This window comes from Salvelinus fontinalis, chromosome 4 (assembly GCF_029448725.1).
Source record: "Salvelinus fontinalis isolate EN_2023a chromosome 4, ASM2944872v1, whole genome shotgun sequence".
NCBI classification, from domain to species: Eukaryota; Metazoa; Chordata; class Actinopteri; order Salmoniformes; family Salmonidae; genus Salvelinus; species Salvelinus fontinalis.
This window is the reverse complement of record NC_074668.1, coordinates 59301281-59324689: the sequence shown is the minus strand read 5'-3', so window position 1 is coordinate 59324689 and position 23409 is coordinate 59301281. Positions and strand designations below refer to the sequence as shown.

The following is a 23409-nucleotide window of genomic DNA, read 5'->3' as shown; positions in this document are numbered from 1 at the left end:
ATGTTTGTGTTCAAGTTCACTGTGGGTCTCCTGGCCCTAATACTGGTGTCCTCTGCTTGGGCTAAGGAACTGACTGAGGTGAGTGACACAGGATACGAAGCTACCATGCCAAAACATTGACTGCTTTGCTAACATCTATCGAACAGTCAATGCATATCCAAAGTAACACTGGGACCTACTGGGACCCAGAGAATGGCAGTATTTCTTTTAAATGTATTTGAAATACGTACAGTATTTCCATTACCTTTGAGTATTTTGTAATATACAGTGCCTTCGGAAAGTATTCAGACCCTATTACTTTTTTCACATTTTATTACGTTACAGCCTTATTCTAAAATTGATCAAATAATTAGCAATCTACACACAATACCACATAATGACAAAGCGAAAACAGGTTTTTTGAAATTTTGGGAAATGTATTCAAAATAAAAAACAGAAATACCTTATTTACATAAGTATTCAGACCCTTTGCTATGAGACTCGAAATTGAGCTCAGCTGCATTCTGTTTCCATTGATCATCCTTGAGATGTTTCTACAACTTGATTGGAGTCCACCTGTGGTAAATTCAATTGATTGGACATGATTTGGAAAGGCACACACCTGTCTAAGGTCCCAAAATTGACAGTGCATGTCAGAGCAAAAACCAATCCATGAGGTCGAAGGAATTGTCCGTAGAGCTCCAAGACACGATTGTGTCGAGGCACAGATCTGGGGAAGGGTACCAAAAACTTTCCGCAGCATTGAAGGTCCCTAAGAACACAGTGGTCTCCATCATTCTTAAATGGAAGAGGTTTGGAACCACCAAGATTCTTCCTAGAGTTGGCCACGCTCGGCCAACCTGAGCAATAAGGGAAGAAGGGACTTGATCAGGGAGGTGACCAAGAACCTGATGGTCACTCTGACAGAGCTTTAGAGTTTCTCTGTGAAGATGGGAGAACCTTCCAGAAGGACAAGCATCTCTGCAGCACTCCACCAATTTTTTATTTTGTCTTTTTATTTCTCCTTTATTTAACCAGGTAAGCTAGTTGAGAACAAGTTCTCATTTACAACTGCGACCTGGCCAAGATAAAGCAAAGCAGTGCGACACAAACAACAGAGAGTTACACATGGAATAAACAAGCGTACAGTCAATAACACAATAGAAAAAAAAGAAAGTCTATATACAGTGTGTGCAAATGGCGTGAGGAGGTAAGGCAATAAATAGGCCATAGTAGCGAGGTAATTACAATTTAGCAGATTAACACTGGAGTGATAGATGAGCAGACGATGATGTGCAAGTAGTGATTTTGGTGTGCAAAAGAGCAGAAAAGTAAATAAAAACAATATGGGGATGAGGTAGGTAGATTGGGTGGGCTATTTACAGATGGACTATGTACAGCTGCAGCAATCGGTTAGCTGCTCAGATAGCTGATGTTTAAAGTTAGTGAGGGAAATGTAAGTCTCAGGCCTTTATGGTAGAGTGGCAAGACGCAAGCCACTCCTCAGTAAAAGGCACCTGACAGCCAACTTGGAGTTTGCCAAAAGGCACCTAAAAACTCTCAGACCATGAGAAACAAGATTCTCCTGTCTGATGAAACCAAGATTGAACCCTTTGGCTTTAATGCCAAGCGTCACATCTGGAGGAAACCTGGCACCATCCCTACGGCGAAGCATGGTGGAGGCAGCATCAAGCTGTGGGGATGTTTTTCAGCGGCAAGGACTGGGAGACTTGTCAGGATCGAGGCAAAGATGAACGTAGTAAAGTACAGAGAGATCCTTGATGAAAACATGCTCCAGAGCGCTTAGGACCTCAGAAGGCGGCGAATGTTCACCTTCCAACAGGACAACGACCCTAAGCACACAGTCAGGACAATGCAGGAGTGGCTTTGGGACAAGTCTCTGAATGTCCTTGAGTGGCCAAGCCAGAGTCTGAACTTGAACCCGATCGAACATCTCTGGAGAGACCTGAAAACCTGAGCTTGAGAGGATCTGCAGAGAAGAATGGGAGAAACTCCCCAAATACAGGTGTGCCAAGCTTGTAGTGTCATACCCAACAAGACTTGTGGGCTGTAATAGCTGCCAAAGGCACTTCAACAAAGTACTGAGTAAAGGGTCTGAATACTTATGTAAACTCAGTTTATACATTTTTTTATTAGCAAAAAGTACATGTTTTTCCTTTGTCGTTATGGGGTATTGTGTGTAGATTGATGAGTAAAAAAAACGATTTCATCCATTTTAGAATATGGCTGTAACGTAACAAAATGTGGAAAAAGTCAAGGGGTCTGAATACTTTCCGAAGGCACTGTATATTTATTTTACCTGAACTACAATCCAATGAATTTTATGACAAAATACTTTCAAGAGCTGTCATTTTTATTTAAAAAAAGACAAAATACTTTTCTATAATAATTGTTTTTATAGTGGTTCACAATTTAGTGGCTCCTTTCAGCCTGCGTTGGTATCAGAAGTCTGATCCCCGCAAACCGGGAATATTCACAGAACATTAGCTAAGATTCCTATTCAATTCTAGTTAGGGTTTTATCTAACATTAGCATGATAACATCCCAAAAACATTAAAAGAATGCTTTTGATAATTAAAAATATACATTTTAATGTTTGAAATAAAATGTCCTTGGAATGCTCTAACATTCACTAAAACATTGTGAATAACATCTGTAACATCAAAGACAAAACATTCCCCCAAATTTCTCATTAGGTTTCCAGGTAATGTAATAACACTATGTTCCAGTAAGGTTTTCCCAGCAAACAAAATGTGGTTCTGTAAAAGTTCCCAGAACATTTGTTAGACCACGGCAAATAACACAAAAACTGTACAGTCATGCTGATGATGATACAGTGGTTGTACAAAACATTCACCTGATGTTAGAAGAATGTTCTAAGAACACATTTTGTATGTTCTTTAATGGTTCCCAGAACGTTTCATTAGGTTGTGGTGACAGTCTGGTGAGGACATTGTGGGGACATCACAAAAAATATGTCTCCAAAACATTAAAACGTGTCCAGTTGTGCGAATCATTTTACCATGTATATTTTAGTGCAAAAAACATTTACCTGATTTTACAAGAATGTTCCCAGAACACATTTGGTCTGTTCTTTAAAGGTTCCCAGAATATAGCTTTAGGTTGTGGGAACAGTCTGGTGGGAACATTATGGGAACATCACATAAGATATGTACCCAAAACACAAAAACTGTTCAGTTGTGCGGATGATTATACAATGTTTATTTTAGGGAGACTGTGTTACGGAGAAGTGTAAAATGCTTTTTTTAGGCTGGATCATGTTGTATTGTATTGTATTGTTGTATGTTTTAATTATGCAATGTATTGATTGTTGCTGCCTTCTTGGCCAGGTCTCCCTTGAAAAAGAGACTCTGGCTCTCAATGGGCTTTTCCTGGTTAAATAAATGTTACATTTACAAAAAGGGTGCAAAAAAACATTCACCTGATGTTACAAGAACGTTCCCAGAACAAGAAATGTGTAGCTATGACAAGAGATAGGTTCCCAAAACACAAAATATGCTCAGTTGTGATGACATTCACACAATGTTAAAGTGCGGTTGCACAGGATATTACGCTAATGTTGTAAAAATGTTGACAGAACACTTGGTCTAAGTTATTTAAAGGTTTGCAGAATATTTAATTAAGTTATGGGACTTGTCTGGGATGTTGCTAAAATATTATTGTGATATTCACGCAGGTTGCACAAACATTACCACAATGTTCCACGATTTTCAAATAAGTCATGCAGTTTTTATGATGTTCAAAGCATATTTGTTGTAGGTTTCACATAATATTCTATTGATGTTCACGCAATATACATTTTACTTTGTCTCGGATGTCCTCAGAACATTTCAAGAACATTTAGAAAATGTTATATTTACCACAGCATTCTCAGCATTCAAATTTGTAGCTCCTTAAAGCATGTTGGAATACCAGTGGTGTAAAGTACTTAAGTAAAAATACTTTAAAGTACTACTTATTAAGTCGTTTTTTTGGGGCATCTGAACATTACTTTACTATTTCTATTTTTGACAACTTTTACATTTACTCCAATACATTCCAAAAATAAAATAACGTACTTTTTACTCCTTACATTTTCCCTGACACCCAAAAGTACTTTTTGAATGCGTAGCAGGACAGGAAAATTGTCTAATTCACACACTTACCAAGAAAACACCCATGGTCATCCCTACTGTCTCTGATCTGACAGACTCATTGAACACAAATGCTTCGTTTGTAAATTATGTCTGAGTGTTGAACTGTGCCCCTGGCTATCCGTAAATTTAAAAACTTGAAAATCGTGTCATCTGGTTTGCTTAAATTATTTATACTTTTACTTTTGGTACATTTAAAACCAAATACTTTTAGACTTTTACTCAAGTAATATTTTACTGGGTGACTTTTACTTTTACTTGTCATTTATTTGTATCTTTACTTTTACTCAAGTATGAAAACTGGGTACTTTTTCCACCACTGTGGAATACCTCCCCATTAAGTTTCTTTTTTATTTCTCACATGTTGACAATCTGCAGCTTATTTAATTTATAGGACATTTGAACAGTATAATATGTGTGTCGTCCGGGGTAGGCTGTCATTGTAAATAAGACTTTGTCTCAACTGACTTGCCTAAATATATTTTTTTTACATCATATAAACACAATCATATTTTTTGCACTTCATATGTTGACAATCTGCACATGTGGCGTTTCTTTCCCAAGCCAGGTCTTTCAGCCTCTGCACAACCAGGGAAGGTCTCTTACATCTTATTTTTCAGTATATAGCCATGGCAATATGTGACCCGTTTCAGGAAACTATGTGTATGTCGCGCGTCACTACTTCACAGGAGAGGCATTTGAACTTTTTTTAATCAAAATGTGTTTTTTGGCAGAAATGCCTTCTGGAGCAGGTAACTTTGATGTGCCTTTACCACTAACTTATATGCCATATGTGAATAAGAATAAAATTGTTAAATTACGAGACTAGTTGGTTTAGCTACGGAAAAAGACTGGAACCTTCCCGCCAGTCATGATTGGCTGAGATAATGGCTGGGCTGGACATGCCGAGAGATGCGTTCGGATTGGTGGTCAGGAGCAAGCCACTGGCAGCATCGGGGATGGGGTAAATATTTGGTAGGTAGAACGCACTTCTTTGTAATTAGCAGAGGTGGGACCAAGTCATTGTTTTACAAGTCACAAGTAAGTCTCAAGTCTTAGCACTCAAGTCCCAAGTCAAGTCCCAAGTCAAGTTTCAAGTCAAGATCGTCAAGTATCAAGTCAAGTCTCAACTCCTAAACTTTGAGATTTCGAGTCCTAAACAAGTTATAATGTGCTCCTCACCAAATGTAATACCATTTCATATTTTTAACAAGAGTAATAGTTAGTATATTACATGAATGCTTTTAAAAATATCTATATATTTATTACTTTCCAAATAAATGGTTTTAGGAACAGCAGTAACATCAGCCAGTTGTAGCTCAATCTTGGGTGCAATGATCACGTTCCCGCACTGGCTGACTGTGTGGAGGCTCATTGATTTAACGTTACGTTAGCCTACATGCTACACTAGTAAAGTTATAAATTATATAGCTATCAGCTATGTTAGCCACAACTTACCGTTCTTTGTGCAGCTTCAAATGTCGAACAAAGTTGGAAATTGTTGCGCCTCCGTCTGTAATTTTCTTCCAGCATGTTTTGCAAGGTGCAATCCGTTTTTTGTTGATACAGCGTCGTCTTTATATCCAAAAATAATAATTTGGGGTATCATCTTTCCAAGGGCTCCATTTGAATTCACCCGCCGACGTTCCTCTGCACTGCCACACACAACTTTTTGTCAGGTGGCACAATTTGATTGGCTGCTGTCCGATTCAAACTGTAATCCGTTGAATGAAGAGTTGATGCACTGCATACTTTTTAAAATAGCATCATTTTTAATATTTGACCTTGGGGAGTGTATCAAGTCAGGTCGATTCAAACGGCTCAAGTCCAAGTTAAGTCACGAGTCATTGGTGTTAAAGTCAAAGTCGAGTTGTAAGTCATCATATTTGTGACTTGAGTCTGACTCGAGTCCAAGTCATGTGACTCGAGTCCACACCTCTGGTAATTAGCACTGCCAGACACAGAACACCACACGGGCATGATGACAAACGTTCGTGAAAAATAAACATTTGAAAAAATATATATTGCCTAGAGAAGTTCTGAGATTATTGTGTTGGTCGTTTGAAGTAAACAGTTATCCAAGTTTGTGGGCACGCCCCATCTATCTAGCAGGTGGTATCTGCATTCACTATGAATGCTAGATTTTGTGGTACACTATGAGCAGCAGTATACAGAAGAAATCGTAACTTCCCGGTTCTACCAGAGAAATGTAGAACTGATGCATAACAACATATCAACTTTCCCACAGTACATTTTTTTTAAATGCTGTGCCATTATGCATCATTTTTATTGAATTACCTTTTAACTTGTAGGGATGGGCACTCTCGAATGTCTTATTTATAGGCTACCCTGAGTTCCTCTGTTTCATATTTCTATCATAATAAATATTAGCCACTGTCAATATTGACTCTCCGTAGGCCTAACCACGCATATTCAACTGCCAATTTACTGTTAGTTCCCTTCAGTTGTATTGCCTACATTATCATTCAATTTAATTTCATTGTTTGGTTTAACTTGATTTGCTTCCTTGCTGAGGACCATTAGTAACAGTTGATAATATAATAAAGGCATGTTGTCTAATTAAATCATTTTCGAGCAGAGCGCAGACCAAGCCGTAACAGTTTGAACCCTACGCATGGTGCAATACTTGCCCTTGTCATCACACAGTTCCATGGTTAGTGTAGGCGATAGACAAGGGTGTAGCCTTCTATTGTACACTATTCTCCCTATTATAATTCTATGTACACTAACCTTCTATCCAGGGGTTGGAACCGGTTCAGGGAACAGAACAGAAAACCGTAACAGAAAGACATTTTCAGAGGAACAGAATCACAACCTGGAATGCAAGTGATCTACAGTCGTGACCAAACGTTTTGAGAATGACACAAATATTAATTTCCACAGTTTGCTGCTTCAGTGTCTTTAGATATTTTTGTTACTATGGAATATTGAATTATAATTACAAGCATTTCATAAGTGTCAAAGGCTTTTATTGACAATTACATGAAGTTGATGCAAAGAGTCAATATTTGCAGTGTTGACCGTTCTTTTTCAAGACCTTTTTCAAGACCAAGACCTCTGCAATCCGCCCTGGCATGCTGTCAATTAACTTCTGGGCCACATCCTGACTGATGGCAACCCATTCTTGCATAATCAATGCTTGGAGTTTGTCAGAATTTGTGGGGTTTTGTTTGTCCACCCGCCTCTTGAGGATTGACCACAAGTTCTCAATGGGATTAAGGTCTGGGGAGTTTCCTGGCCATGGACCCAAAATATCGATGTTTTGTTCCCCGAGCCACTTAGTTGTCACTTTTGCCTTATGGCAAGGTGCTCCATCCTGCTGGAAAAGGCATTGTTCGTCACCAAACTGTTCCTGGATGGTTGGGAGAAGTTGCTCTCAGAGGATGTGTTGGTACCATTCTTTATTCATGGCTGTGTTCTTAGGCCAAATTGTGAGTGAGCCCACTCCCTTGGCTGAGAAGCAACCCCACACATGAATGGTCTCAGGATGCTTTACTGTTGGCATGACACAGGACTGATGGTAGCGCTCACGTTGTCTTCTCCGAACAAACTTTTTTCCGGATGCCCCAAACAATCGGAAAGGGGATTCATCAGAGAAAATGACTTTACCCCAGTCTTCAGCACTCCAATCCCTGTACCTTTTGCAGAATATCAGTCTGTCCCTGATGTTTTTCCTGGAGAGAAGTGGCTTCTTTGCTGCCCTTCTTGACACCAGGCCATCCTCCAAAAGTCTTCGCTTCACTGTGCGTGCAGATGCACTCACACCTGCCTGCTGCCATTCCTGAGCAAGCTCTGGACTGGTGGTGCCCCGATCCCGCAGCTGAATCAACTTTAGGAGACGGTCCTGGCGCTTGCTGGACTTTCTTAGGCACCATTAAGCCTTCTTCTCGACAATTGAACTGCTCTCCTTGAAGTTCTTGATGATACAATAAATGGTTGATTTAGGTGCACTCTTACTGGCAGCAATATCCTTGCCTGTGAAGCCCTTTTTGTGCAAAGCAATGATGACGGCATGTGTTTCCTTGCAGGTAACCATGGTTGACAGAGGAAGAACAATGATTCCAAGCACCACCTTCCTTTTGAAGCTTCCAGTCTGTTATTCGAACTCAATTGATCTCCAGCCTTGTCCTCGTCAACACTCAAACCTGTGTTAATGAGAGAATCACTGACATGATGTCAGCTGGTCCTTTCGTGGCAGGGCTGAAATGCAGTGGAAATGTTTTTGGGGGATTTAGTTAATTTGCATGGCAAAGAGGGACTTTGCAATGAATTGCAATTCATCTGATCACTCTTCATAACATACTGGAGTATATGCAAATTGCCATCATACAAACTGAGGCAGCAGCCTTTGTGAAAATTAATATTTGTGTCATTCTCAAAACTTTTGGCCACAACTGTATACTGTTCTGGAACAAAACCATTATTTTAAAAGCATGGAAAACAGTTAATAGCGTTATTTTACGTTTCTTGCATTTTTTCCCAGTCCCACAAAAAAACACAACACAGCTCCCATGCAAAGCCCTTACTCTTGTCACTCATAAATGTATTCCGTTGTCTGCCAACCAGCTGAAAATCTTTGCCAGTAGGTGTGTGTGTAGGCTACCTTCCCCTCCCCCTCTGAAGCATAGGCTACTGTAGCCTACTGACATTACAAGTGTGATTCAGAAATTAGGGAGAGAGATATTTAATTAGGAAAATAATGGATTTACTTTTTTAATGTTAGTTAAGGATACTATCTATGTTTCCCACCTCCCCCACCCTCTCTTGCTCTCTCCCAACCTGCAAAATCGCAGCCGCATCTCACACCCTACACTTGTCTGTCCAATGCATGTAAACAACTATAGCTTGCCCGCTCCAGCAAGCTGCTCTATCCGCATTGATTGGTGAAGAAATGTAATGTTGAGCTAAATGTAAAACTATATATACTTCAGAGGTTTAAAAAGGAACAGAAAGGAATTATATAAACCGTTACATTTTTGGGTTTCAAACGGTTTCCTAACTTTATTTTGCTGGTCGGAATGCGTAAAGTCGGAATATTCTTTCAACATCCCAGACAACTCCCATAACTTAATTAAATGTTCTAAGAACATTTAAAGAACAAGGACCAGGTGCTCTGTCAACATTCTTACAACCTTATAGGAGTGTCTTGTGCAATCTAACTTAAACATTGCATGAATATCATCACAACTGAGTATATTTTGTAATGTACCCACACTGTTCCCACAACCAAATTAAATGTTCAGGCAACCTTTAAAGAACTCAGAAATGCTGTTCTGTTAACATGCTTGCAACATCAAAGGAATGTTTTGTGCACCCTGACATGAACATGATCTGAATGTCAGCACAACTGGAAAGGAACATATCTTATGTGATGTTCCATAAATCTTCTCACCAGACTGTACCCACAACCTAATAAAACATTCTGGGAACCTTTACACAGCGTTCTAGGAACGTTCTTGCAACATCAGTTGAGTGATTTATACAAACATTCTATAATTACCAGCACAACTGGACAGTTTTTGTGTTATGAGAACTTGCACAGAACCAGTTTTGGTTTGCTTGGATGGCACTATATTGTGGGATGTCTGTTATATTACCAAAATGTTAATGTTGATGTAGAAATGAACACTTGCAAAGCATACCTAGTATTATTCTGATGAGCTTTGCCCTGAAACAAGGCCAATACAAAAACGGTCTGCTTTTCAGTTGTTCATTTGTACATTTACATTTGAATCATTTAGCAGACACTCTTATGCAGAGCGACTTACAGGTAGTGGATTCAACTAGGTAGATAAAGAAGACAATCACAGTCATAGCAAGTAAAACATTTCTGTAACAATTACTGAGAATGTTGTTGTTAACGGGGCTACTTGCTAAAATAATGAAAACGTAAGTTGTAATTTATTTTGTTGGTCTTATTTTGTAATTGTATTTTGTCATTTTTGTCCATCCCTGCTGTGACCTTAAAAAAACTTCACACAATAAATATATTCATGTAATGTGTTCTTTATGAGTTTGTACACTTTACATTCATTTCATTTGTATTCTACTTTGTCATTGTCTGTCTTATTTCATGTTGTTCCCCGAAGTCTAAAGGTGAGAAGAATAAAAACTATTTTGGCACTATCACACATTTTCAACCATATGAAAAATATTAACAATGTCATGTCATGATTTAGCAGACTTTATGGATCCGATGTCCTTTTTACAGAGAATGTTGCTGAGGAAGACACTTCTGCTGAGCTCTCTGTTGGTGAGCTGCTGGCCAGAGCCAACAGGGATCTCAGTAAGTTGGCACTATGTTCAATGCTCAAGGATTAAAGAGCATTTTTTGACTAGCCCTCAGAGTAACCTGTTCTACGTGTTTTATTCTCAAGCCCCCGAAGCCGATGAGCCTACTCTGATGGGAGACATTGCCATGCCCTCGGAGAAGAACGCTGACCCCTGCACCGCCCGCGGGTGTATGTGGCAAAAGTACAGTGACGGAAACATCTGGGTGCCCTACGTCATTGCCAACCACTTCTGTAAGTGTTCACTTACATGTACATTTCATTTCATATGTTGAGATATTGTACAAGCGATACAATCATTTTACTATCTCTTGTTCTTAATTTGATCTCTACAACAGCATCTCGCGAAGTAGCCATCATCCAGCGTGGTCTTGACTCCTTCGCCGAAACCACCTGCATCCGCTTCTTCCAGCGCCAGAACGAGAGGGACTATCTCAGCATTGAGAATCGCAGCGGGTGATCCTGAATTTAAATAACATCGTTAAACAACCTCTTGCGAATATAGGGGGTGCTGTTTCGCATTAGCATAATTTGCACTACAGATTAAACGGCTTCCTACTCAATTCTTGCTCGTACAATATGCATATTATTATTATTATTGGATAGAAAACAGTCTCTAGCTTCTATAGCCGTTGGAATTTTGTCTCTGAGTGAAACAGAACTCAATCTACAGCACTTTTCATGATAGGGAGTCAGATTTCAAACATTTTGGCCACTGATCTGGATTCAGTTTGAAGGTCCGTGTAAATGCTATGGAGAAACAGACACGTCTTACGTCTTCCCCTGGATGTCAGTGCGTGATGACGCTTTGAATGGAGTCGATTGCGCAATCAGGGGCTGCATAAAACAGCAAATACCGGAAGTAGCTTCCCTTTGCTGCCTGCGCCTTGCGCGCGAAGGACATCGGACTCGCCTCCTTCCAAGCTTTAGTTTAGCCAGTAATATTTCTCTGGTCATGTTTTTACTCGTTAGAGGTGTTAAAAACATCATAAGGTAGTTAATTTAAACCGTTTTATAGCAATTTATATCCGTTTAGTGCGATTTTGAGGCATTGCTTTGTGTTGCACTTTGAAGCGCCGGGCACGTTTCGGGGTCCCGGTCGAACGTTAGTGGGCATTTCAACGGACAAGAGGACATCTTTCGACCAAAAGACGATTAGACCCAAGAAAGGATTCTTTGCCCAAGATTCTGATGGAAGAACAGCTCACAGTAAGAACAATTTATGATGATAAATCGTGTTTCTGTCGAAAAATTTTAAACGCTTATGGCGCCATTTTGTTTTCTATAGCTTCGCTTGGCGCAACCTGTATTGAAAAGTAAGGATAATTTAAAAAATGTAAATCAGCGATTGCATTAAGAACTAATTTGTCTTTCGATTCCTGTCAACCCTGTATTTTTTTGTCAAGTATATGATTAGCTTTCAATTAAACTAGATCACTCTGAAAGATGACGTCAGACATTTTGAGGCTTGATTTGCTACTATTTTCATCGTATAACCACGTTTTTTTATGGCTAAATATGCACATTTTCGAACAAACAATATATGTATGTTGTAATATGATGTTACAGGAGTGTCATCGGAAGAATTCTGAGAAGGTTTGTGAAAAAATTAATATATTTTGGCGATGATTACGTTATCGCTCTCTTTGGCTTGAATTCATGCTGGGGTAACGTTTGCATATGTGGTATGCTAATATAACGATTTATTGTGTTTTCGCCGTAAAACACTTAGAAAATCTGAAATGTTGTCTGAATTCACTAGATCTGTGTCTTTCCATTGCTATGTGCTGTGTATTTTTAAGAAATGTTTTATGATGAGTAAATTGGTAATACAAGTTGCTTTCTGTAGTAATTCTAGTCGCTTTGGTGAGATTTGTGATGGTGGCTGCAATAGCAAACTATGATTTATACCTGAAATATGCACATTTTTCTAACAAAACCTATCCTATACAATAAATATGTTATCAGACTGTCATCTGATGAGGTTTTTTCTTTGTTAGTGGCTATCAATATCTTAGTTTAGCCGAATTGGTGATAGCTACTGATGCAGTAAGAAAATGGTGGAGTAAAAAAATTGTTGTCTTTTGCTAACAGTGGTTAGCTAATAGATTTACATATTTTGTCTTCCCTGTAAAACATTTTACAAATCAGAGATGACGGCTTGAATCACAAGATCTGTATCTTTCATTTGGTGTCTTGGACTTTTGATTTCATGAACAATTTTTTTTATGATATCCCTGTAACTTTAGGCTAGGCTATGCTAGTCAGCAAATATGCTGGGGGGGATCCCGGATCCGGGTTTGGTGGTCGGTAGAGGTCGGTACACTTAGAATATTACATCAACACATTATTCATTGAATTTCCCTTTGAGGATCATCCATACAATAATTGTTTTTGCAAACATGCCCGTTTCCTTTATCCTTCATGATTTACCTTTATCTTTCATTAGCCTGAAGTTTTCTGAACGTTATGCTGCGTTCGTAACCAAGTGGGAAGTGGAGACGACAAAAGGTTATTTATAAAAAGCAATCGATTAATATGGGTTTTGAACACTATAATTAGTTTACAACAGGGGCGAAAATCTGATATCAACCTTGGAGGGGACAATTACATGAAATTTTCTCAGGAGCAATTCCTGAGGGGGACACCAAAAGTAGTGCTGTAACACATAGACTATGTTGTAATATGTTAAATGTATATTGAGGGACCATAATCACTACTACTGGATAATTGTTAGGTACAGTAGTTAACTGAAGGGTTGTCCCAACTTGTTTAAATCATTATAATACTACTAATAATAATAGTTATAGCAATGTTCCTTATCAGTGCAGTGTTCCTCTCTCTTGAAACGTTTGCGGTTCTATAAATTGTGGGTGTGGCTGATATGGTTTTGTGTCATCACTGAGGTAACTGGACGATGCTGTGCCACTGTCCCCTATACTGGTGCTGCTGGCAACAAGGGTGACACCTGGTCCTGCCGTGGCTGTGACACTGTCCTCAAGTCTCTCTCCTTGGCTCTTTCCCTTTCACCACCCTCACTGACTCACAGTCTGTCTCCTAGAAAAGAAATAAGGTGTTTGCTGTACTCCTAACTACCGGTACCCAAAACTACACAATTAATCACAACAGCAATACCATTGCCTTAAACAAATCTTGGTTCAGTCACCAGTTTAAATTGAGAGTGGGGGTATTCATGGCATTTTCCAATTATGTCCCTATTTTACAAATCAAAAAAATTGAGAACCTTTCATAATGTTGCCAAACAAAGACTCAACAAACTTACCTGAGACTCCCTGTCTCTGCCAGTCTGTCCCTGCATATCTGTCCCCAGCTCTGCTGTCTGTGTGCCATCTGTTGCCTGCTCTGCCTAATGACATCATTGTGAAATATTTCCATTAGCATTTCACTTCTTTCTTATGAACATTTTATCAACTGGTCTTTGAGATATTAGGCTACTAGAGTTCTTACTTTGCGTTTTGGTGTTCTGAAAAATACTCTGATGTCCGTCTTTTTACTTTTTTCTGACATTTTTCTACCTGGCTGGCTGGCTGACCGGTCTAGCTGCACACACACATTTACACAACACATGCTGCAACGTTTTGAAATTTTTACATAGTTTGTTTCATATTGGCAGGCTTCCAACAATAGCTGAATTTGCAAAGCTAGCGAGCACCAATTCCGTTTCTGTGGTGTTTGCTATAATCTTTGCTACCTGGTTAAAGGTGAAAAAAATAAAAAATTCACTAGCGACAATTTAGCTTTTGCAACGAGACCATTAAATATATTTAAGACAATGGTATAAGAGAGTGTAGTTTTGTTCAGTTTGGACTTCAGTTTATCGCTAACCTTATCACACGGACTTTGAAGCACTACAGCTGCATGCTAATCTTGGAATAAACTGACGATAGCAAATATTCCATCTTTGACGACGCCACATAAATGGAATAGGTACTAGCTAGCTTGATAGTTAATGTTTGCTTTAGTTTGCGCGCTAGCTCTGCAAATTCAGCTAGTGTGTGAACCCTGCAACATGAAAAAAATATATACATTGCTAAAGCGCGATTGACTGGATTACCTCACGTCAGTTACGTACATTGAGTGCCTTTCGGACAGTAGATACGAGCCCTCTATTACCTTGCCAGCTAAAGAACTGGCAGTGGATCAAACCATTGTGAGGCAAAGGGCGGGGGGGTCGCAATCTTGTGAAATTTAAAAACGCGCTATTAAGTGTCTATAATCAGTACAAGTGCTTTCATTGCGTATTATTAATATTATTGAAATTACATAGTTATGTTTACAGTGATATATTGGGGGGGACAAATCATATTTTCCCCAGGATGGGGGGGTCGTGTCCCCCCCGTCCCCCCTGGGATTTCCGCCTATGGTTTACAAGCATGATATCTGCACTTTTAGTTGATGGTATGCACAAGTTGTTGGCCATTAGCCAATCAGGGTTTCTCAACGAGTTCAAAGCCTGTAAATGCATCGAACTGGTGTATTCATGACTTCACAACTGGTAAATTCCAACCTCCCACTTGATAACGAACGCAGCATTACTGAACTGACTACATACATAATTTGGATATTTTCTGGCATTGGATTTAATGGTCTGCCTCGATCCTCCGCTGCCTTATATCCTCAGCTCTAGAATTTCAATAACATCCTTAAACAATTATAATGTCACATCAACACATAGTTCATTGAATTTCCCTTTGAAGATCATAATCCATACAATAGTTGTTTTTGCAAACCTGCACTGTCAGGTGATTCCCACCACCATTCATCGCTTATGAACCCATTACCCTGAGGTTTCCTAAAACCTTTACAATAAACTAGATGATTAGGGAAGGCCCTATTTCTGGCATTGGATTGGGACACCTTGACCCTCCTCTGCTCTTCTTCCCAGGTGCTACTCTTATGTTGGCCGTCGGGGTAATGCCCAGACTGTGTCTCTGGCCCGTCAGGGCTGCCTGTACCACAGCACCGTCCAGCATGAGCTCCTCCACGCCCTGGGCTTTAACCACGAGCAGACCCGCAGCGACCGTGACAACCACATCCGTGTCGCCTGGGAGAACATCATTGATGGTTTGATACCATGCCTTTATTCTGTATCCCTTTCACTGACATTCATTTCTAATGATAAGAAATGGAGTGCCTCTATCTCACTGATAATTCTAACAATACACACTGGGTTTTTCAAGGAGTGACTTCTTTGGGGTTGCATTTGACTTGTCAGTAAGCCTGCTGTAACATTAGTGTAATCCAGCTGTAACATTAGTGTAATCTATGGACCCCAAATTTGAGGCCTATAGATGATATTACAGTTGTTGTTCATTTCTGTTTAGTAAACAGGTAGCTGCTGAAGCCGTCTAAGTGGTTGGCTTCTGAGCCCATCATACCACTCCTAGTCCCTCTGATGGACTCCGCCTTTCCCAATCAAATACAACAGGTGTAGACCTTACCGTGAAATGCTATACTTACAATCCTTTAACCAATAACAAAGTTTTCAGAAATATAAGAGTGAAGAAAACCTTTTCGAAATAAACTAAAGTAAAAAATATTAAAACAGAAGAAAAAAATGCAACACAATAAAAGAACAATAACGAGGGTACCGGTCCCGAGTCAATGTGCCGGGGTACAGGTTAGTCCAGGTAATTGAGGTAATATGTACATGTAGGTAGGGGTAAAGTGACTTTGCGTAGATAATAAACAGTGGATAGCAGCAGCATTAAAAAAGGGTGGGTCAATGCAAATAGTCCCGGTAGCCATTTGATTACCTGTTCAGCAGTCTTATTGCTTGGAGGTAGAAGCTGTTAAGGAGCCTTTTGGACATAGACTTGGCGCTCCGGTACCGCTTGCCGTGCGGTAGCAGAGAGAACAGTCTATGACTAGGGTGGCTGGAGTCTTTGACAATTTTTAGGGCCTTTCTCTGACACTGCCTGGTATAGAAGTCCTGGATGGCAGGAAGCTTGGCCCCCGTCATGCCCTGTGCCATATGCACTACCCTCTGTAGCCCCTTGCGGTCAGATGCTGAGCAGTTGCCATACCATGCGGGGATGCAACCAGTCAGGATGCTCTCGATGGTGCAGCTGTAGAACTTTTTGATAATCTGAGGATTCATGCCAAATATTTTCAATCTCCTGAGGGGGAATAGGTGTAGGTCGTGCCCTCGTCACATTTTTTGGGGTGTGAACTTGAAGCTCTCGACCTGCTCCACTACACCCTCGTCCATGAGAATGGGGGGTGCTCGGCTCTGCTTTTCCTGTAGTCCACGATAATCTCCTTTGTCTTGATCACGTTGAGGGAGAAGTTGTTGTCCTGTCACCACACTGCCAGGTCTCTGACCTTCTCCCTGTAGGCTGTCTCATCGTTGTCTGTGATCAAGTCTTTCAAATGACCAGCCTTTCACTGTCTGTGATCAGGCCTTTCCCATGACAAGCCTTTCAAAGCACTTCATGGCTACAGATGTGAGTGATATGGGTCAGTAGTCATTTAGGCAGGTTACCTTGGTGTTCTTGGGCACAGGGAATATGGTGATCTGTTTGAAACATGTAGGTATTACAGAAAATGTCAGTGAAGACAGTTGCCAGTTGGTCAGCGCATGCTCCGAGTACACGTCCTGGTAATCCCTCTGGCACCGCAACCGTGTGTATTTTGACCTGTTTAAAGCTCTTACTCATATCGGCTACGGAGAGCGTGATCACAAAGTCGTCTGGAACAGCTGGTGCTCTCATGCATGCTTCAGTGTTGCTTGCCTCGAAGCGCGCATAGAAGTCATTTAGCTCAACTGGTAGGCCCAACTGGGTATCTCGCGGCTGGGCTTCCCTTAGTAGTCCGTAATAGTTTGCAAGCCCTGCAACATCCAACGAGCGTCAGAGCTGGTGTAGTAGGATTCACTCTTAGTCCTGTATTGAAGCTTTGCCTGTTTGATGGTTCGTCGGAGGGCATAGCGGGATTTCCTATAAGCGTCCGTATTAGAGTCCCGCTCCTTGAAAGCAGCAGGTCTACCCATTAGCTCAGTGTGAATGTTGCCTGTAATGCATGGCTTCTGGTTGGGGTACGTACGGTCACTGTGGGGACGACATCATCGATGCACTAATTGATGAAGGTACTATTGTATAGTTTTTAGCCAGTAGACTCCTAGGAAAAAAGGTGCAATCTAGAATCTAAAAGGGTTCTTCGGCTGTCCCCATAGGAGAACCCTTTGAATAACCTTTTTTAGTTCCAGGCAGAATCCTTTTGAGTTCCACGTAGAACACTTTCCACAGAGGGTTCTACATGGAACCCAAAAGAGTTCTACCGGGAACAAAAAGGGTTCTACCTGGAACCAAAAAGGGTTCTCCTATGGGGATAGCCAAAGAACCCTTTTGGAACCTTTTTTCTAAGAGTGCAGTTCTGAAAGTAGCACTCAGGAGCCAAAAGTGGTCCCCAAAAACTGCATCCCATGTCACATATGTGCACCACGTCATATCTCTAGTAATGTATTCAATTATTTTCTTTGTTATTGTTTCGCCGTAATACTACTAGCCACCTAGAAATTTGGCTTCAGCTAGCCCAGATTGGTTCCCAATCTCAACCGTACAGAAAGACATGAACTTAAGGGTACTTTGGTGAATTTACGAGGCATTCAAGACAAGACATTGCGAGATACAGATTACCAAGACATATGCACATGGTTCTTTCTGCTTGCCCCTTTCCTCTCTCCCTCACGCTGGTTCACCTGCTCTTTCTCTTCACTAATGATGCGAGCATGTGTTCAGTCTTCGTTCTGTTGCATGTAGAATATCCTAGCCTATTCATTGATGATAGGCCCTGCTTTACTGAAGTTGCGAGATGTTGCAAGCCAAGAAATTGCAAGATACAGCATTCCATTGCGAGATACAGCTTTTTCTTGCCGATAGATAGGCCTAGTGAACGGTTCCAACTGTCTGCCTGGTGACCAACCAGCCTATAGTGTACCCCTCAGAAGTACTGCAACTAACCAGTCGCCTCCCTTTCAAAAATACTGAATCTTAAGAGTCGATTCCTAGCAGAATCTTGAAATGGGAGTCAAGGAGTTGAGGAATCAATCACAGAACCAGTCAAAAGTTTGGACACACCTACTCATTCAAGGGTTTTTCTTCATTTTATTATTTTCTACATTGTAGAATATAAGTGAAGACATCAAAACTATGAAATAACACATATGAAATGATTTAGTAACTAAAAAAGTGTTAAACAAATCAAAATATATTTTAGATTTTAGATTCTTCAAATTAGCCACCCTTTGCGTTGATGGCAGCTTTGTACACTTGGAAATCTCTCAACCAGCTTCATGAGGTAGTCACCTGGAATGCATTTCAATTAACAGGTGTGCCTTGTTAAAAGTTCAGTTGTGGAATTTCTTTCCTTCTTAATGCGTTTGAGCCAATCAGTTGTGTTGTGACAAGGCATGGGGTGGTATACAGAAGATAGCCCTATTTGGTAAACGACCAAGTCCATATTATGGCAAGAACAGCTCAAATTAGCAAAGAGAAACGACAATCCACCATTACATTAAGACATGAAGGTCAGTCAATCCGCAAAAATTTCAAGAACTTTGAAAGTTTCTTCAAGTGCAGACGCAAAAACCATCAAGCGTTATGATGAAACAAGCTCTCATGAGAACCGCCACAGGAAAGGACGTTACCTCTACTGCAATAGATAAGTTTGATGTGTGCGTGCTCAGTCCCCTCCTGTACTCACTGTTCACTCACGACTACATGGCCAGGCACGACTCCAACACCATCATTAAGTTTGCAGACGACACAACAGTGTAGCCTGATCACCGACAACGACGAGACAGCCTATAGGGAGGAGGTCAGAGACCTGGCCAGGTGGTGCCAGAATAACAACCTATCCCTCAATGTAACCAAGACTAAGGAGATGATTGTAGACTACAGGAAAAGGAGGACCGAGTACATCACTGGGGCTAAGCTGCCTGCCATCCAGGACCTCTACACCAGGCGGTGTCAGAGGAAGGCCCTAAAAATGGTCAAATACCCCAGCCAACCCAGTCATAGACTGTTCTCTCTACTACCGCATGTGAAGCGGTACCAGAGTGCCAGGTCTAGGAAAAAAAGGCTTCTCAACAGTTTTTACCCCCAAGCCATAAGACTCCTGAACAGGTAATCAAATGGCTAGCCGGACTATTTGCATTGTGTGCCTCCCCCAACCCCTCTTTTACGCTGTTGCTCTCTGTTTATCATATATGCACAGTCAGTTTAACTATACATTCATGTACATATGTACATACTACCTCAATTGGCCTGACCAACCAGTCCTCCCACACATTGGCTAACCGTGCTATCTGCACTGTGTCCCGCCACCCACCACCTGCCAACCCCTCTTTACGCTACTGCTACTCTCTGTTCATCATATATGCATAGTCACTTTAACCATATCTACATGTACATACTACCTCAATCAGCCTGACTAACCGGTGTCTGTATGTAGCCTTGCTACTTTTACAGCCTCGCTACTGTATATAGCCCCGCAGCTGTTTTTCACTGTCTTTTTACTGTTGTTTTTATTTCTTTACTTACCTATTGTTCACCTAATACCTTTTTTTCACTATTGGTTAGAGCCTGTAAGTAAGCATTTAATTGTAAGGTCTACTACACCTGTTGTATTTGGCGCACGTGACAAATAAACTGTGATTTGATTTGAAGTTCATTAGAGTTACCAGCCTCAGAAATTACAGCCCAAATAAATGCTTCACAGGGTTCAAGTAACAGACACATCTCAACATCAACTGTTCAAAGGAGATTGCTTGAATCAGACCTTCATGGTCGAATTGCTGCAAAGAAACCACTACTAAAGGACACCAACAAGAAGAAGAGACTTACTTGGGCCAAGACTTACTTGGGCCAAGAGTCCAAATTTGAGATTTTTGGTTCCATCCGCTGTGTATTTGTGAGACGCAGAGTAGGTGAACGGATGATCTCCGCATGTGTGGTTCCCACCATCAAACATGGAGGAGGTGGTGTGATGGTGTGGGGTGTGGTTTGCTGGTGACACTATCAGTGATGTATTTAGAATTTGAGGAACACTTAACCAGCATGGCTACCACAGCATTCTGCAGCGATACGCCATCCCATCTGATTTGCGCATAGTGGGACTATCATTTGTATTTCAACAGGACAATGACCCAACACACCTCCAGGCTGACCAAGAATGAGAGTGATGGAGTGCTGCATCAGATGACCTGGCCTCCACAATCACCCGACCTCAACCCAATTGTGATGGTTTGGGATGAGTTGGACCGCAGAGTGAAGGAAAAGCACCCAACAAGTGCTCATTATATGTAGGAACTCCTTCAAGACTGTTGGAAATGCATTTATCATGAAGCTGGTTGAGATTAATGCAAAGAGCGTGCAAAGCTGTCATCAAGGCAAAGAGTGGCTACTTTGAAGAATCTAAAATATAACACGTATTTTGATTTGTTTAACACTTTTTTTGGTTACTACATGATTCCATATGTTTTATTTCATAGTGTCAATGTCTATTCTACAATGTAGAAAATAGTAAAAATAAAGAAAAACCCTTGAATGAATAGTTGTGTCCAATCTTTTTACTGGTACTGTACATGTAGGTAGGGGTAAAGTGACTATGCATGGATAATAGATAATGAACAGTGCAATTCAATGCAAATAGTCCAGGTAGCCATTTGATTAGCTGTTCAGCAGTCTTATTGCTTGGGGGTAGAAGCTGTTCAGAAGCCTTTTGGACCTAGACTAGGCGCTTCTGTACTGCTTGCCGTGCGGTAGCAGAGAGAACAGTCTATGACTAGGGTGGCTGGAACTCCCAAAAACACATCAATGCTCATGAAACGAACTCCAACAAGAAACGAGGGATTATTAGACCACTTATCTTCATCAACAACTTTGATCCTTTTTGCAACTTTCCTCTTTATCTGCTGACAAGATAACTACTCTAACAACCAACCTACAGTGGGATAGGCCAGAGTCCAAATTTCCATTCGGACATGCTGATTGGCTGAAAGGAATGGCCTTTTCTACAAATGAGGGGATTCAATTAAGCTACCCCGGGTTGCACAAGGCTATGGCCAGTCACGTTACTGGGTGAAGCCGGACTGGGAGGCCAGAGAGGAAGAGAAGAGTCTTCTCCTGCATGTGGCGATTTCTTGTATGGAGGTCAATGAGAGAGCGTCGAATTTGGTTAACAAAAAATGTAATTTCTTATTTGCTATGCGTGGCTTATTTGATCAAATAGAAGTTGTGTAATGCTTAGGTTGTTATTAGTGTAATGATATACGTAGGACACATGACTTCCTGGCAACTTTGAGAAAAAACACTTTATATCAGAGTTGTCCCTGTTGTCACACTTGTATCTGCCTTCTCATTGGCTAGAATGGCAGCCTGGTCTCATGGACTAGGCTTAACATAGTAAATGCAAATCAGGGACACTCAAATTAGTATGATAATTTATGTTTGGTATGGTTACATAAGACAGAAGGTACTTAATGCAAAAACGAAAGGAGGGTGATTGGTCGGGTGGATGGGTTGGGTGTGTAAGGCGAACGTCTAGCAACCCAAAGTTGCGTGTTTGAATCTCCTCACGGACAACCTTAGAATTTTAGCAAAATAGCACTTTTTCAACTACTTACTTATATTTAGCTAATTTGCAACTACTTGGCATGTTAGCTGCCACTTCCCATAACCTTAACCCTTTTAGCTAACCCTTTTCCTAACCTTAACCCTTTAACTAAATCCTGAATTTAGCCTTAACCTTAACCCTAACCTCAAACCCCTAGCCTAGCTAGAGTTAAGAGTGGCCAATGGAGTAGCCTATCTGGTCAATATAATGGATAATCGGTGGGGAGGCATGACCTGCTGAAATCGAACCATAATCTGCGCCTCTTGACTTATTGTCAATACGGCAGCATGATGCATCGTTCAGAAACATAGGCCTACATCTCTTTTCCATAAAATATATGTTTGAATTGTCAAACTAGTTTTCATTGGGAAGGCAGATCTTGGCCTCTATTCAGTCTGTATAGCTGAAGCATTACAGATTGAGTGATAGAAATGTCATGATCATTTCTGATTGAGCCGACATATGCAGCGTTTACTGTGAATCCAGTCTCCGCTATAACACAGGAATATTGCCTTTACATTTAAATGATGCTGAACTTCCGCAATACGGACTGAATAGAACCCAAAACGTTTTTACTAAAAGCAAAATCACCTTCGCATGTTAAAACACAGAATCCTACATTACTCCACGTGCTTAACACGCTTCACTTTTGATTTGAGCCCAATTCGCCATTGGCCAGAGTAGAGGCATCCCCTTTCAAAAATGAACGCAATCACTTTACACCCGGGCACCAGGGCCATCTTAATCGAATCCCCTTACTGACTTTGCTCATGAAGTAGATTGAAACACAGCCTATCAACTCTGTGAACATTTTGTCTTGTGTTTCTCCAGAGTATAAGTACGCATTCGATAAGATCGCCACCCTGAACCAGGGAACTTCCTATGACTACAACTCTGTCATGCAGTACCACAGGTCAGCTATGAGGTCTTTATAATCATTACAAATATGTCTGGAGTGGACCCCTATTGTATTGCAAGTGCTAATACACCATCCATTCCTGTGAGCTGTCATTCAGGCCAAGCTATATTGTACCTTCAGCAGTGACATTGTTGAATAGGCATGTATTGTGATTCGGTGTGGTTACAGGTACGCCTTCTCGAAGAACAACCGCCCCACCATGGTGCCCTTCCCCGACAGCAACGTGTCTTTTGGAGAGGCCACTCAGATGAGCAAGAACGACATCGACAGGCTGAACAGGCTGTATGGCTGCTGTGAGTACTGTCACACTGAACAACTTACTGTACTTGGGTTTGGATGATTAAAATATAGGCCGAGGCTGCTCGAATGGCTCATACATCCTCGTTAC

The 23409-nt window shown here is 40.9% G+C and overlaps 1 protein-coding gene and 1 long non-coding RNA gene across 2 annotated transcripts; one reads left to right on the top strand and one right to left on the bottom strand.

Moving 5' to 3' along the window:
- LOC129852899 (low choriolytic enzyme-like) lies at nucleotides 1–23361 on the top strand. Its single transcript, XM_055918506.1, has 8 exons — nucleotides 1–78; nucleotides 10265–10271; nucleotides 10387–10461; nucleotides 10553–10699; nucleotides 10804–10921; nucleotides 15372–15550; nucleotides 22934–23015; nucleotides 23190–23361. The coding sequence occupies exons 1-8, from the start codon at nucleotides 1–3 to the stop codon at nucleotides 23359–23361; spliced, it is 858 nt and encodes a 285-aa protein (XP_055774481.1).
- Nucleotides 13047–14837, bottom strand: LOC129854077 (uncharacterized). The gene is made up of 3 exons (XR_008759230.1): nucleotides 14541–14837; nucleotides 13749–13832; nucleotides 13047–13522 (listed from the first exon to the last, which is right to left on the bottom strand). It is a non-coding gene; the product is annotated as an uncharacterized LOC129854077 (long non-coding RNA).
- Nucleotides 23362–23409: the final 48 nt, after the last annotated feature.